This window comes from Electrona antarctica (assembly GCF_951216825.1).
Source record: "Electrona antarctica genome assembly, chromosome: 4".
NCBI classification, from domain to species: Eukaryota; Metazoa; Chordata; class Actinopteri; order Myctophiformes; family Myctophidae; genus Electrona; species Electrona antarctica.
The window spans coordinates 44,987,922-45,005,885 of NC_136809.1; the positions used below are offsets into that span (position 1 = coordinate 44,987,922).

General features: G+C 43.3%; 1 protein-coding gene across 1 annotated transcript; it reads right to left on the reverse strand.

Annotated features, from left to right (window-relative positions):
* Positions 1–289: 289 nt before the first annotated feature.
* Positions 290–16,681, reverse strand: crmp1 (collapsin response mediator protein 1; the record flags this gene model as incomplete). The annotated part of the gene is made up of 14 exons (XM_079498086.1): positions 290–1,510; positions 1,975–2,140; positions 2,838–3,020; positions 4,011–4,181; positions 4,808–4,949; positions 6,676–6,832; positions 7,072–7,192; positions 7,326–7,394; positions 10,006–10,086; positions 10,479–10,540; positions 11,149–11,313; positions 11,460–11,644; positions 12,335–12,423; positions 16,346–16,681. 14 exons carry the CDS (start codon positions 16,679–16,681, stop codon positions 1,416–1,418), a joined length of 2,022 nt encoding a protein of 673 aa, XP_079354212.1. The 3' UTR covers positions 290–1,415.
* Between the last annotated feature and the right edge of the window lie 1,283 nt (positions 16,682–17,964).

A 17,964-nucleotide genomic window follows, 5' to 3' on the forward strand; every position in this document is an offset into this window, starting at 1 on the left:
GATATTTGAAAATGTCAAAGCCTTTCTTTTCTTTTAAATCCAACAATGTAAGCGCAGTAATCAAATTAAATAGAAATGCATTTTGCATCATATAGGAGCAAATGTGTTTTGTATAGTTTATGCTTTACCTGATCATCTAGTCTAATTATAACACTCTTCAGAACATAACATACTGATTCATAGTCAGTGGTGGAAAGTACAAAGTACAATTACTTAAGTACTGTACTTAAGTACAATTCCGAGGTATTTGTACTTTATTGAGTAATTCCAATTTCCAATACTTTTACTTGTAGTAGTTACTTTGTAGATTTTGATTACAATTACAAAAAACATACATTACCCAATTCAGCCCTACATACATTTCGGCCATTTGAAAATAGCCGATCTACAAGTTCACAATGCGTCGCAATGTGACACATTGTGAGCTTGTAGATCTGCTATATTTTCAAGAGATTTTTATACATTTGAAAACTTGAAAGGAGACATTCTGCACGAGTACTTTTACTTTTGGTATACTTTAAGTACATTTTGATGCCAATACTTTTTTTTAATTGCAGTATCGCTACTTTTACTTAAGTAAAAAATACGAGTAATTTTTCCACCACTGCTGATTCATAGTGCATTCAGTAGGTGACATACAGATACAGTATGATACCAAAATAAAGTGGTCATGTCTCTTATTGAGGTAATGTTTAGAAAGCTGGTGTTTTCTGACTCTATCCACAGAGAATGATTTTCTATTATGTCATGCCTACATTTACCTGTGTAAAACTAGTGACGGTAGTATTGTGCTCTCATATACAACTTCACGTGTGCCTCAAATACAAGTCATTGTGCTGCTTCTGTAATGACAAACCACAAGTAGTTTAACATTTGAAACCGTTTCCATGCAATAATAATAACCAACCTATACTTGAGCCACCGTGAGTGAACACAGATATGAAACCAAATGTTTCTTCAGCATGTCCAGTTGAATAAATACCGTTTAGAGGAGTACACTGTGTGAGAGCCGGCCCGCGGGAGGTGACACACAAAGAACCAGGAAGAGGTCAAGGACCATGCTCAAGGAAGAGTCGACGACAACATTAAGACATCACATTAGGTTTGTTGTTTGGGGTGTGTGTGTGTGTGTGTGTGTGTGTGTGTGTGTGTGTGTGTGTGTGTGTGTGTGTGTGTGTGTGTGTGTGTGTGTGTGTGTGTGTGTGTGTGTGTGTGTGTGTGTGTTGTGTGTGTGTGTGTGTGTGTGTGTGTGTGCGTGTCTGGTGTCTCAGTGAGTGTGTGAGTTTGCTTGCATAAGGTGATATTGTTCGCAAAAGTTTTTGGTTCTCTTCCTTGTAAGAAAATGGTAAGAATAAATGGAACAAAAATATAAACATATTTTGCCAGATCATGGCAAAGCTCTCGGGTAGACGTCCTCAGTTATAGCCAAACATGATGCTGGAGCGGCCACCAGGGGGTGCTACAATGCGGTGGCCAGAACGACGTTGGACATTGTCATCAGTCTGTGCTCCTATAAGGAAGAAGACATGACAGAGAGTTATGACAGATCATAAAAGGTTTAATGAAGTTGTAACTACTGCCTTTGTAAGCCTTACTTGGGAGCTCATTGAGATAAACTTTTTAACTAATAGCTTGCAGTGTGCATAATAAGGCAATGCAAAATGAGGAACTACAATAAGCACTTAATTTATAATGACTATACAGAACTGATAAATGAATACTCATGCTAAACAAGCAACTAATTCATGATTCAAATTGTTACCCTGGTTTCTCTCTAGACCTTTAAATAATATCTCTTGTAACCTAGATCTATAGATGCTAGAACCTTGTAGCTGCAAATGTGGAAAACATTCCCTCAATGCTCCAGTTTTATCCTACAGTAGTACCTGCACTATAGCATCAACATCATAAGATGTTACAAATGATAGCATATAGGCTACAGTACTGTATGGTAACATTTCTCTATCCTGTTACCGCTGAAGCTGAAGCTGGACTGATGGAGATTGCGGATTGGTTGAGGTTGGTGTGAGGTGGGTGAGGTTTTGGCTGAGGGGGAGGGGGTGATATATTTGGGGGTGGCAGGGAGGTCGTACACGGGGCCATCATACATCCCTCGACAAACGCCTTGCGTTCCCTTGGCCTGGACGGAACACACACACACACACACACACACACACACACACACACACACACACACACACACACACACACACACACACACACACACACACACACACACACACACACACACACACACACACACACAGGTTGGTTAGCATAGAAATAAGGTGAACATGAATCATGGGCTCATTCTAGCAGTATATTTAACCAGTTAAACCCTCAATACTTAGTTGCCTGTGGGTCAGCTCTGTACTTGGTCCGCACTTTCACTTTTAAAATTCTACACCAGCGTTGTGAGTTTGTAGATCTTGGCAAATGTTCCCCACAGAATCATGGGTTACAGAGAATAGCTGAGAAATTACATACACTGTAGCAATTGAGTGTTCTGTGCGTATCTTTCTAGGCGTAGCGAAGTGAAACATAAGAGTTATTAACATTGAAAGCTTTCTGTCATACCACCAAAAATGATGATGCTTTGAAATCTCCCTTGCTGGTCTGTACCTCAGACCCACACAGAAGAAAAACCTAGCCTACTTTTTGTGGTAAAAGCACTTTCTTTATTTTCCTGCCTTGATCTCTTTAGCCCCCCCCCCACCCCCCAGGCTCACCCTCCTAAACTATGCACAAAAATGGATGTCACCGACTTGTAAAACTGTGATGTGACAATAAAGCTAATTCAGACTCAGATTCTTAAAACCCTTTAGCCCTTCTTGTACCTGCCGGTTCCTGAACTTGATGCGCTGGTAAGCGTAGTCTGGGAAGGGCTTGCGGGGAATGAATCGACCAGTGCCCTGCTGTGCCTGCAGTTGGCCTTCCTCATACACAACTCCACCCCGACTCACTACCAGCACTGGGCCCCCGCGGCACTCCAGACCCTCAAAGATGTTGTATTCCAAAGCCTGTAGAGGGTATAATGTACAGAGACCATTTATTTTATATACATTGGTACAAGAGAATGGGAAATAAAAGAAACAGGGAATAAGCAATGTTTTTTTGTATGTATAGGCCTACATGTTCAGCTTGCACTAAACAGATGAGAGATGGGGAGAATGAAAATGAGACATGAGACTTAAACAATGGAGTAAAATTCAGACAAAGGAAAGGGGAGAACAAAGTGGGGGCATAGAGTAGAGCGACAGGGGGGATGGGCAGAGATATGGTATATGGCAGAATGGCTGGGAAGGGATTATAACCTATAAACCCACCCCCCATCCTTTTGGGTGTAGCTGAGCAGACTGAATACATTAACCAGTATTTACCATCTCCATCATTTGAACACAGCTAGCAGTCTCAGATACAGAGGAAACTCACACAACCAAATAGGGAACTACAGTATTAATAGTGTGGTGATATTGTGGTTCCTCGAGAAGACCAGTTGTTGTGGACAGGCATAATGTCACCCATGTCAGTCTATTGATTGTGAGATTGCCAGCACACATGCTGAAGAAGGGCATCTCGCCCCAAAATGTGTCCATTAAATAGTTAAGTCAAGGACATGTTAAAGAATATTAAATCCTTACATGGTGTTTATAAATAATGGCTATGCGCTCAAAATATTTCAAAACAATCTAGAGTTCTAGTAAATGCAGTCTGGCCTTCCTGCCTCAGTTCTTGACCGCAATGTTAAATCCCATTTTGCAGTTTATATCATCTCCTAAGAAAAGAGAGGATAGTACTTTTGTCCCCTTCCTGGCCTTTGTAATTATTGTCGAGGGGCACTAGCCCCTCCTATGTCCAGCTTTGAGTGTTTGTGTAAACACAAACATTGCGTAAACACAAACATTGAAGACGAAGGTGAGGACGCAAATTGTGATTGGCCGGAAAATGATGAGGTATATTGATAAGAGCGCCCCTCACTTCACACGGATGTGATATGTTTTGTTACTCACAGACTGCTGGTGTTTGGCAGTGATGGTTTTCACTCTGTCAGGATCCCAGATAACGATGTCAGCATCGGACCCCACTGCGATCCGACCCTTGCGTGGGTACAAATTGAAGATTTTCGCAGCATTGGTTGAGGTGACTGCCACAAATTGATTCTCGTCCATCTTCCCCATGGCCTGAGAGACACAGGAGATAATTTTGTTTTCTTTAGAAAGGCAAACAAGTGGGCGCCCGCTGGCCTAGCGGCCCAGGTGCATACCACATAATATAGGCTCTAGTGCGGCCTGCCACTGTGTCGCCGATCCTCTATCCCTGTCTCTCTCTACAATCTACAATTTAGGCATTTAGCAGACGGTCTTAATCCAGAGCGATTTACAGTAAGCAAGAACAAAACATGGTAATACATCAAATACATGAAATTGTCATCAAGAATCATACGTAAGCTAAGAAACTAGTGAGGTTTGTGTCTTGAAAACAAAGTATTGCATTGTGGGTTTGAGCGGACAGGCCCTTTTTGATGTCAGTCAATCAAGTCACCCTAATTCAAGTGGCAGATGCCTTTGTTATGTTTAAATTGTATATTTTTAGGAGCATGTCATGTGGTCGAATACGAGACATCTCACCCCGGTGAGTTGTCTTCACGTTTAGGGGTGAGTTGTCTGGACAACTCACCAAAAGTGGCTTTAGGGGTGAGTTGTCTTGTTACCATGTGGTCTACCTGAACAGCCTTTGTGATCTACTGGACAGATCTACCTATTGGGCACCCCAGCTGAGATAGATGGTACAAGATAGTAATACTCACAACAGCCTTGTCCCAGACAAAGCCCATCCTCTCCTCCACCCCATTGGTCCCCTCTGGGATCAGAGTGAAGTCCTCCTTGCCGACGGCCTTCTGGGTTAAACTGTACGCACAGTGAGCACTGCCCACCACCTGCAGGTCCCCACTGTATCAGTAAACAACAGAGTTTATATGAACACATCAGGATAACATAATAAATATAGCATTTTTAACACAACTTTCGAATAATACTTTATGACACGGCTTGGTTGAATACTTTTATATTCTTAACAGACCAATTCTTCCTCTGTTTACATGGCTGTGGCAGCAGCATTTATCAAATCATTTGTTAACAATCATTTTATTGAGTTTGTCCAGAAGTATAGCAGGGAAATAAGTGCAAAGTGCATAATAGGATGCAAAAATAGCACGCAAGACAGATTCGGGACATTGTACAACATTATCCCTGACGGTAATCCTGTAGTGTAGGTTATTGTATAAATCTGTACTCTATTTAACATTGTGTGCGCACGAGTGCGTGCTTGCGTTTCGGGAATGTAGAAATTGTAGATTAACCTGCAGGTGGCAAAAGTACCATGTAAACTGTCCCAAAGTATCAGCTTAGATGAAAAAGTAGTTTTTTCATCAGTTTTTTCATAGCCTTGCTTCTCATAAGGGAAATGTTCACTGCACAGGCAATATTATGAGACAAACATTCCTTCTACCAGCCACCAGGTGTCCGCAGTGAGCACGATAGTGTGAATTACAAGTCAGCCAGCTGATCCAGCTGATCACAGACAACTGAGACAAGTGATGCAGCACAGCTGCAGTTCAATTCCCTCAGGGTTTAATCATTAACAACAGGGTGTCGTGCAGTAACATCTTTTAAGTAACTTCTTACATGTCTTAAGTGGTTAATTCATCCCATACACAAAAGTTGGCGAAGAACCTTTTCGTTGCTCATTATCATATAAAGGGCCTTCATTTCATGTGTTAATTATAGTGATTATATACAGCTGGGTGCCACCGATATTGTCCCTTATCATTTGACCCATTTAGGCCTGACCTCAAAATTTAAAAAAATCCATCTAAATCCTCCAGTTTTCTGAAATAAATATTTTCACGATTTTTCAAAAATAGCAGACCTACAAGCTCGTAGCGCGCCACTCGGTGGCGCGCTATGAGCTTGTAGATCTGCTATTTTTCAATAGCTAAATTATAACATAATGTTTAAAACACCAAAAGGGGTTCCCGCCCAAAATGGGTTAACTGTCCTTTTGCGAAGATCACGCAAACCTCAGCAAAAAGAAAAGGACAATATCGATGGCCTCCAACTGTAGCTGCAGGCAGTGAGCCCACCATACCATATTATAGAGGTGGTGTGCTATTGAAACAATATGGCTCCTTGAGTATTTGATGATGACGGTGGTGCCATGCTGCCACTGTGACGACAGATATGCACACACCCAAAGACCATTCAAAGATTCACCATTCAAACGGGAAGGAAAGGGTGGAGGAGATGGAGCAGTGGAAGAGAAGAGAGGAGAGGCAAAGTGGGGAGTGTGGGGTTGCCAAGGCAACAGATGATGGAGTATTCTAGTTCCTGTGCTATTTATGGAATCAGGGACAGGGAAAGGTATACTCAGCAGGGCTGTGTGCATGTGCGCGTGCTTGACATTAAAAAGAGAGATCTAGGGCTCGTAGTAGGGCAATATGATGAGAGTCACGAAAAAATGTCTTTAAATGTGCCATGCACAGTTACAGGAGAACCCATTTACCTCTGAGAGTGTACAAAATACAAAAAACACTGAGGACTTTACCGTGAGGTAAAGTGGCCTAAGTTCTTTCCAAAATGGCGTGTGTGCATATATAGCCCATTCCTCCATTCTTACCTGGCCAGCAGTGTGTTGAGGTGGTCCAGCGTGGTGGGGTCAGGGCTCAGGGGTGGAGACATCACATAGGTAGCAGCCTTTGCCCAGTTTTTGCTCCAGTAGTGAGAACCATCTGTAGCCAGACTGGCTGTGATTGGCTCTCCAAACACCACCGAACCTGGGGGGTTTGGGAATAGACATTGACGGGAATCGACATTGATGGGAATCGACATTGATGGGAATCGACGAAGAGGCCGTACTTCAAAAGATGAATTGCATTATACATCTTCATGTTTCAGGAGTGTGAATTCTGATTCTGATGACTGTTTTGTATGTTTGTCTAATGCTGCAACATTGAGTTGGGAGGGTAAGATGTAAGAGGGTGAATGCAAGAGGAACAAAAGGTGAGAAACTAACCTTTCCTGCGTGCCTGAGCGATGGTTTCGGCTGCACTCTTGCTCATCACTTTGGTGATGTAGACGGGACAGTTGACCTGGTTACCAAGGGTGATGGCACGGAACACCGCTTCAGCCTCAAGCTGAATTGTAAAAGGAAAACATGAATACAAATGTATTACAGCATGTACGGATGGATGGATGGATGGATGGGTGGATGGATGAAAGGGACAATATGGAGAAATAATTGGATGAATGAGAAGAGCTGGAGATTACCTCCTCTGGGCGACTCAGAGGATGCCCTTCAGGTCCAGTGATTCCCATGTCAAGGATTCTTTTTTGTTCCTTAAATGAAAAACAAAACAGCCATATAATTATATCAAGGGCTGGGTCCACCAAAGAGCATTTTCTAAAGTGCAGCTACATGTTTTGGATTGGTTTCAATAGGAGTGGCACTCATTTACGCTTTGCTAGAAACACCAGCAGCTCAACAAGGCGCTGAGCATTTACTCTGCACTGAGCCATGAACATGTGTTGTTTTTACCTGGTCACCCAAAATATATATTTGTTGGGGTGTTTGGAAGAACGCCTTGCTTGTGCTCTGGTGGACACACTGCCTTAGTTAATAATCCCTCTATGGTGGACACACTGCCTTAGTTAATAATCCCTCTATGGTGGACACACTGCCTTAGTTAATAATCCCTCTATGGTGGACACACTGCCTTAGTTAATAATCCCTCTATGGTGGACACACTGCCTTAGTTAATAATCCCTCTATGGTGGACACACTGCCTTAGTTAATAATCCCTCTATGGTGGACACACTGCCTTAGTTAATAATCCCTCTATGGTGGACACACTGCCTTAGTTAATAATCCCTCTATGGTGGACACACTGCCTTAGTTAATAATCCCTCTATGGTGGACACACTGCCTTAGTTAATAATCCCTCTATGGTGGACACACTGCCTTAGTTAATAATCCCTCTATGGTGGACACACTGCCTTAGTTAATAATCCCTCTATGGTGGACACACTGCCTTAGTTAATAATCCCTCTATGGTGGACACACTGCCTTAGTTAATAATCCCTCTATGGTGGACACACTGCCTTAGTTAATAATCCCTCTATGGTGGACACACTGCCTTAGTTAATAATCCCTCTATGGTGGACACACTGCCTTAGTTAATAATCCCTCTATGGTGGACACACTGCCTTAGTTAATAATCCCTCTCACTGTTATCCACATTTCAGTGGTTTTCAACCTTTTTCATATCAAGGCCCATTATTTATTCTGCATTTCAGCCACGGACCACCATTTGATGAGATTTAGCCTCTCAGACCCCAAACTAAAGAATATATTTTGTTATCGTTAGATAAGATTCTGTCCACAATTCCATGCTGTATTGATTTTTGAGTGGTGTAAACCACTCCTACAACTGGCTTTTGTGTGCAGAAAAAAATGAGCATGGTTGCTATGTTCAAAATAATTTCTGACGTAATGAAATCACACCCGGGTGAACTGGATGACCGTAGCAACCATGCTCATTTTTTCTGCACAAAAAAAGCCAGTTGTGAAATCACATCCGGGTGTGATTTCATTACGTCAGACATGATTTCATTACGTCAGACAGACCTTACACCACTCAGTTCACACAGGTGTGATTTTTGTACTATAGGAGAGATAACATGCAAACTTTGATCAAAATAACAATTATTCTACATTCTCTAATTGTGTAGAATTCTTGTAAATGAAGTAATGCAGATGTAACAATGACAATAATTTAACTCTTGAGAGCGTAAAATGAAATCCAAAATGGCAATGTCATTTTACACTCTCAAGAGCAAAAGATCTAATAAGGGTCCATTTGGTTACCAACTGTCCATCATTTAGCTGGGGACCACCTGGAACCCCCTCAAAGGACCACCTGTGGTCCCCGGACCACTGGTTGAAAACCATTGCTCTAGCACTACGTGGCCACCATCATCTAGCTATACTGTACAATCAAATACAGTACAATCATCATCACCACCATATTAATGGTCATTACATCATCGTCATTAGTGTAATCACCGTGGTAAACCTGTCACCCTCAGCAGTGACAGCATCAGACAACATTAATCCTCTCTCTGAGAGACAGGCTGTTACGCAACAATGCATTCTGCAGCAGGGACTACAATGCATTCTGCAGCAGGGACTACAATGCATTCTGCAGCAGGGACTACAATGCATTCTGCAGCAGGGACTACAATGCATTCTGCAGCAGGGACTACAATGCATTCTGCAGCAGGGACTACAATGCATTCTGCAGCAGGGACTACAATGCATTCTGCAGCAGGGACTACAATGCATTCTGCAGCAGGGACTACAAGCTGCAGACAGAGAGAGCTCTACCACGTTTGATATGTGCAATAGTTGTAGCCTGACATTTATCCAGATCTAAAATTGTGCTGTTACAAAAAAAGCTGATCTACAAGCTCTATAAGCTCAATTGTGTGTTTGTGAGGAGCGCTAGCCGCTCCAATGCATGGCTTTTGAAGATTACGTCGTTTGCCAGCCAAGTCTATGGACGTATGACAATGTTTGTTTAGAGCACTTTAGAGCCAGCCAAGTCTATGTACTTTAATGTATGTTTACTAAATGACAAGACATCATGTGGCCAATATAAATAGAGTGGGCGGCCCTCACTTCACATGAGTGTTTTTTTTTCTTTGTATATATTTAGTGGTTTAAGTTCAGGACAGAGTGGATTGAGTAAAGTAACAATAGAAAGCGTTTTCAGATAGCAGCAGTTGCAACGGTGCTACTTCCAGTACAGCAGCCCATTAGACCCCACTTTGAGAACCCTTGCTGTAGACAGAGCAGAGGACACAGAACCCTTGCTGTAGACAGAGCAGAGGACACAGAACCCTTGCTGTAGACAGAGCAGAGGACACATAAAACATAGAGGGCACCTACCTGAGCAATCACGTCTCCATTCTCAGCGTGAACCAAAACCACGGCACCCAATTCCTTCAAGAATGAAAAAGCCTCGTACAACTGAGGTGTGGGTGAGTGGAAGAAAGGAAGAGGAGATGTTTTAGTATATCTGAGGTAAGTGACGTTGTGCATGGCACAGAGAAGAGCGGCCATTTCTGTCCCATGCAGCAGCATTGGTAAGGTTATATCATTGCTAGCGTATAGTGTTTATCAAGATCAACGGCAGAATTATTTTTCTATAGGTCAGGTATGTTTGCACATACAACCTCTGTGAGATTGAAGCATATTACACTGAGAGCTGTATACCATAAATATGGCACTTATTATACAGTACGTTATGGTACCATATGATTATGATATCCTATGAGCCCTATAGCATACACTATAATGTACACAGCATATCAAATAGTGAATATGACAGCATGGAACCAATAGTGAAGTATGGAACTCACCTGGGTGTCTGTCATCTGGTACAGATCTTTGTAGGCCATGTACACTTGGAAGGAGTTGATACCTGACTCATGCGATAAGGGTAGAGTAGAGGAAAGTGAATAACATGTACAGTTGGGTGCCACCGATATTGTCCCTTATCATTTGACCCATTCAGGCCTGACCTCAATTTTTTTTTTTTTTTTAAATCCTCCAGTTTTCTGAAATAAATATTTTCACGATTTTTCAAAAATAGCAGACCTACAAGCTCGTAGCGCGCCACTCGGTGGCGCGCTATGAGCTTGTAGATCTGCTATTTTTTAATAGCTAAATTATAACATAATGTTTAAAACACCAAAAGGGGTTCCCGCCCAAAATGGGTTAACTGTCCTTTTGCGCAGATCACGCAAAACTCAGCAAAAAGAAAAGGACAATATCGATGGCCTCCAACTGTATTATGCTCATGATGGTTGCTACACAAATCATAAGGATTACTAGTGTACTTCCCACGTGGCCACTGCGGCATGCAAGAATAAAATAATAATGTCATACACGAGCCATCTGCCTTGGCCATATGGGGATTCTGAAATAAAGCGTTTCTAAAACTGTTATTCTTCCAAAATGGGGACAAAATAAGGACGAAAAAAAGACTATTTGAGAAAAAGAGTGGAACATGGACTACACGGACTGCACCTTTGTCCTGGACCAGTACTTCCAATTCCTCCTTGACTCCCTCGTGCCACTGGGGGATGTCGACGTGCAGCGAATAGTCACAGCATGCCTTCTTGTCTGCAGCCTCTTGCCAACGCTCGAAGGCCTCCAGCAGGCTATCCCCGGGCTGGGGGGCCACATGGTCAACTGAGGGTGGAAGGTGTGGGAGTCAAGGTTCAGGGGACATGTATGTTTACGTGTGCACTGCAGCCGAGTACATGAATAAGATGGTCTTGATAAGTAACCTGCTGGTGATTATATCAGTTGATAACATTCAAAGCGGGTGCACTCACTGATCATGGTGGTTCCCCCGGCCAGCGCTGCCCTGGTGCCCAGGAGGAAGTCGTCCACCGGCTCGCTGCCCAGGCAGGGCTTCATCAGGCAGGTGTTGGCGTCTATGCCCCCCGGTATCACCATGAAGCCGTTGGCCTCGATCACCTTCACATCCTCGGGAACGGTCAGGTTCTCCCCCACCTCCCTGCAGAGGAACAGGCAGAGAGAGGAGTGGTAAACGGACGCAGGAAGGAAAGAACCATGGGGAGGAAGAGACGTGACAGGAGGAAATGAAATGCCGGGCGGATGCAGAAGATGCGGCCAAGACATTTCAAATGAGTCAAATCATGTAACGGCATCTCTGACCTTACTGACAAAATGCAATTAGAATCAGAATTCTACTCAGTGATTCACAGCTGATTTCATTCAAACAAAACTGTGCAAACGCATTTAGAATATGTTTGAAGGGCGCTAGCCCCTCCTATGCCCAGCTTTCCGGGATTCTTTCTTTCTTTCTTTCTTTCTTTCTTTCTTTCTTTCTTTCTTTCTTTCTTTCTTTCTTTGTATTTCTTTTATTTTTGTGACATGCCCAAAATAGGGACGCCAGGTTCAAAATGATTAATTCTATAAAGGTGCTATAAATAAATTATTATTATTTTAACTAATGAAAAGTATTAACATGAAGTATCAACTGCACTGGGTCTATTGGAAAAAAAGTTATTTATGTTGCGCCGCAAGTGACTTTCATATTCTTACATGGGGAAAGTGACAAATAAAGTCATTCTGATTCAGTATAAGTATTAAGTAACAGTATTCGGACATACAATGTTTCTGGCCTACACACTGAGGATTGTACTGTGTGTGATATTTTTTCTTTTTTGCTGCAAATACATACTTGATGAGGCCACCCTCAATGTAGACATCTGCATACAGAGACTGGTCATCGTTGACCACTCGCCCGCCTTTAATCAGCAGCGCATCACCCTGCATGATGGATTGAGAGAGAAGGAAACGGAGATGGGAGAGAAGAAGAGACAGTCAAAATATTTTAAACAATCGATTTTGTGATGCCTGCGAAGCTGTGAACTAAAGAAATACAGTGTGGAGACCTTGAGGGGCAGACATGCCCAATCCACTTTATTTATATAGCACATTTTACAGCTCAAGGTTTACAAAGTGCCTGCACAGAAAACTAAACACACTGTAGCTAAAACACAGAAAAGTTCAGCAAGAACACATAGTAAAAAAATCACACCCGTGTGAACTGAGTGGTGTAAGGTCTGTCTGACGTAATGAAATCATGTCTGACGTAATGAAATCACACCCGGGTGAACAGGGTGAACATAGCAACCATGCTCATTTTTTCTGCACAAACAAAGCCAGTTGTAGGAAATCACACCCGGGTGAACAGGGTGAACATAGCAACCATGCTCATTTTTTCTGCACAACAAAGCCAGTTGTAGGAGTGGTTTACACCACTCAAAAGTCACACCTGTGTGAAGTGAGGGGCACTAATATATTAAAGTCTAACTCATGTTGATTAGGTGATGGGGATGTAAAACAAACGGTGCCAACGCAAATATTAAACGCCATTAACAATAAAGAGACAATATGACGTAATGAGGCACATTATGACGTAAATGTTCCCTTCATTGTCAATGGCGTTTACAAAACAAACATTGAACTAAAGACAAAAATTAAACCTGTGTTTTGGCGCCCCTCAAAAACAACACAAACGTGAGTCACGTCACGTCAAGATGCAACAGGGTCAGCAGACAGTGAAACAAAACAGACCATAGAAACTCTCAACCGGGGTTAAAATCCAGAGGGCAAAGCGTGGGTGCAGGGGTCTGTCTTTCTCATGCATTCACTAAAAATGTAATAACCAGAGTCATCTCACAAATCAAATGAATCTCACATACGTAGAAGCACAGCAACGATAAAACAAATGCATACATGATTCGACATCTCACAATGCACTCATATCCCCCTCCTGCTACGCTGGAAGCCTGCCAACTGCATAAGGAAGATGTTAGGTCTCCATGGTAACCATGCTCCATGGTAGTGGATTGTGGGTCACAAGCGTCTAAGATTCTAATTCATCCTTTAGATTCATCCTTTATGTAGCAGGGTGATATTATGAAATGACTATGTCACCCTCACAAATAAGTGAGGGATCCTACAAACACATTAACCGCATTAAACCGTATATACTGTATGTATATGCTGGACAATGTAACTGAACAAGGTATGGTAAATGGTAAATGGTAAATGGTGCATTTATATAGCGCCTTTATCCAAGGCGCTTTACATAGATAAACACAATTGTCCTCGTTCTCTATTCAGAGCACACTCTCTATCTCTGATGAGGAAAAGATGCACCAGCTGGCATACAGAAGTATGAGCGAGAAAGTCATTTAAATCTGGTCTCAAATATGATATGATGACATTACATTACATTACATATCAGTAAAGCTTAGCATGTTTAAGACATGAAACAAGTCCTTATACTGTACATTGTTTTTTTCCCGTCTATTTTGCTTAGTGACTGGTGAACTCTTTAAACCAGTAATGGTCATGGTGACCCCACCACACACACAACTATTTTATGCTATGTTGATGAATTGAATTCATAGGACCACAATGGAATCAAGTCCTTTGGACTTTTTTTGTGTTATCCTTTTAGTGGTATCCCAATGGGTTCAGAATGAACAGAACCATGAGGCTGAAGTGTCAAGTTTTTTCAACATGTAGAGAAAATATATTCAAGTTAAAATACAGAAGGGAAGAGAGGTTATTATAGCTGGGAAATCATGATCCTAAAAGTGGGACTGAGCTCAAGGCCGGCAGGTGATTGAAAGATGAGTGAAACCACCCGTCAAGGGCTTCTGCCACCTCTCTGCCCCCTCTCTACCCAACAATCTGACAAAATCCAGTCTCAAATACAATAGTCTCAAATACAATATGGCACCGTGGGAAGAACAGTGAACTGCTGTAGGTTAGATTAGTTGTCCTCCCAGTCAAGGTTCCCACTGAATACCCACAGCCACAGAAATGAGGGAGGCTCTAACTCACTCCGGCAGCGTCCAAGCTCCCCCTCACAAAACATCACACCTGCCCAACTCAAGTGCTAGGCTGCACACCTCATGATGCCTACAGGTCCCCAACAAACACTCAAATCAGGCTTCTGGCTATAACTCTGGCACACCAAACCCCAAAACACCAAACACCAAACCAACTCAAATATGGAAGTAGTAGTAGTAGTAGTAAACAAAAATGCTCATATGTATGTCAGATACAGCATGTTTTTTTTTTTGTTTTTTTTTACATATGCTGCTAGGTTTGATGTTTACCTGGTATCTTCAAGCACTACAATGTTCTTGTGAGTAACTGTTTGCAGCCACTATCACCCTGCATGATTTCCACCAAAACACATATAGGCTAATTCACATATTAAAATAATAAATAATAACACAATAGAACAACTGTCAATGTATACTGCTAGGCTTGCTGGGAAGTCCATCTTTACACGGCTGTCATTTGAGGGGTCCTCAATAGCACACTCACCCTACGTAAAGTCCCAGAATGCTCTCTCCATATGGAGCCACAGCCCAGAGGCTCTGATTCCCAGACAGAATGCTCTCTCCATATGGAGCCACAGCCCAGAGGCTCTGATTCCCAGACACTATATGGATAGTAGAATTCCGACCTTGAAAAGTTTTCTTCAATGGATTTATTTGCACCCACACGGTCTCATTTTTAATTGCGTAATTGCACATTGTAGGGGGACTGAAGACTTCAGCTGCAAAATATACCTTGCAAAAAGGTATACATGCACAATGGTGCATGCTTTTTTGTCTCTGGACCTTGTGAAATGTGCAGTTCGACTGTCACATCACATCCCTTCATCAAGCTGCATTTGGTATATAATCTTACCTGGCCCAACCCTGGACAACAAACAATACACACAATACCATGAGACAACCAGTGCTTTTATCTTGTGTGACAACCTCGACTAGGCGGCATGGGCCTTCTTTGCTGCCACACTAAGAATGTAATCTGTTCTGTTGGGCACAGGGATTTGCAGACTCATAGTCAGCATCCCCGTCACCACGGTCGGTATGACGGTATCTTACTGTCACGTTCTTACTGCTCCATGATCCCCTTGGTAACATGCCAGTCATGCTCTACTCGCTGCAGCCACAGGCGGCGTGTTGTTGTCACTCTGTGCCCTTTGTCTACTCTCCCCATGAAGAGGACCAGACAGACAGACAGACAGACAGGCAGACAGACAGACAGACAGACAGACAGACAGACAGGCAGACAGGGAGGGAGGGAGGGAGGGAGGGAGACAGGGAGACAGACAGGGAGACAAACAGGGAGACAAACAGGGAGACAAACAGGGAAACAGAGACAGAGCGAGGAGATAGACATCGGTGATTCCGCTGAGGGCTGAATGAAGCGTGTCGACAAAAATGATAGGGAAGGGACATTTAGATTTTTGAATGTGAGGGGACGAACGTTTTAGGCTAAACGTTTAGGCTGGTGATGACGTTCACGGCCCCAGAAAGATGCTTGATTTGCAGTGCCACCCGCACGTCAGAGAAGAAAACAAAGCCGTGACTGAAGCCTGTCTGTTGCTGTCCAATTCAGCACCACGGTATCAGAACAAACAGTGCTGCGCACAAGCTCAAATTAAGCCTTGGCATTTGGAATGCGCCATACAGGCAAAGCCGACCGTAGCCTATATTATAAACCATGATCCAATCCAATATTAACGAACTGCATTGCAGAATAAGTTCATCATTTATGCATACCAGCCTTTGAAGAATTATTGTCCGACCAAATAATGGCAAGCTCGTATAAACACCAGGGCAAAAATAATTTTGCTTTATAGGCTATATACCTTATATTTGATGTCAACACCCGGGCCGGTGTCAGTTGTTTCCGCGTGGGAGCTGCATGGTGAGCCGGCGTCTTGCACGTCGCTGGGCGTCTGGCTGGTGGCTTCACCGTAGGTGCCCAGGATCCTATCTCGGCTTCTGCTCCTCGGGGTGCGGCTGCCTTTCCTCCCGGCCACGCTGTTGTCGAAATCTATCGTCTTACTGTCGAACGCTCCCTCCACGGAGCTGAACATCCCGTATCCCGACCTGCGCTGCTGGTTCGGCCCAGTGGCGACTGGTCCAGCCAGGTAGATTGGCAGTTCGTCCTCCCGGTTCCACTGCCTTCTGCAGTCAGACATTGTGATTTCGATTCAATGACAATAGCCTATACGGATATACTCCTCACAGAACAATGAAGACAGCTTCGCCTATTGTCGCTGTTTTAATAACCGGGTCACTCACGACTCACTATAGTCTCCGCTCGCCGCCAGAAGCTCTCAGCACATGCAGCGCCTGATTTAGTGATGATCAACTGTGCAGCTCTCAAGCAACCCGCGTAGCCTTATACTGAGTCCTGCCTCCTCCTAATGCACACACAGGAATGATGCAGTCCTCCGGATTCGGCTGAGCCGAGGAGGAGTGGCAGAGTCTGTCACAAAAGTACTTCTGATGTGAAAAGAATCTCTCTCTCTCTCTCTCGGCGGATGACAGATGCATGGCCACCATCATCGGGATTAAATCAACCAGCTGCGTCGATCTTTGATCAACGATCAGCGTTGATATATTATAATACACCCAGTGTTCTGATCAGTCTGATTTTTTATTTTTTTTTATTTTTTTATTTGAAGAATTTATTAACAGTTTGCAGAATTACAGTACATTTCAAGCACAAACTCAATACAAAGGCTGTTAACTGTGAGTGGACGACCCAATTAAGCATTACACTTGTTTCCAATAGGGTCCACCATGTTCAAATCATCAAAACATTTAGAGACGTACAAATAGACACTTCTATAGACAGAACAGGAATTCATCATAAAGGAGGTAAAAAGGGAAAAGAAACATTTCCATTGAGGGAAAAAAAGGGGTGGGCGGTGGCGGTGGGGGGGATTCACGTTCAGCTCCGTTAATTTGTTTGTTTTCCTGGGAGGAGCTGCGTTGGGTCCCCAAGTCGGCTCCGTGGCCGTACCTTGAGTTGGCTGTGTGGCCGTGACCGTTGTGTTGTCCTTGTGTTGGGTCCCCAAGTCGGCTCCGTGGCCGTACCTTGAGTTGGCTGTGTGGCCGCGACCGTCTCTTGTGTTGTCCTTGCGTTCGTGTTTGGGGGATTCCGATTTTACAGGGGCCAGTTTCGAATTGCAGCCGTCCGTAGGTGCCCTTTGAGAGCGGTTTTGAAGGAGTCAAGGGATTCGCATGTCTTAATGACAGTTGGTAGGGCGTTCCACATTTTGGTGGCATAGGAGCGAAAATAATTTAGTCCCTTGTTTGTGCCGAATCTGGGTTGTACATGGTGTATAGTAGCCTACAGCACCTTAGCACATTAGTATAGCCTTTGCTTCTGAACTGAAGTTCTGTATCGTTTAAAAAAAATTCAACTTTATCTCCAATAAAAAAAGAAAGCCGGAGCCGGAGGGGAAAGGAACTG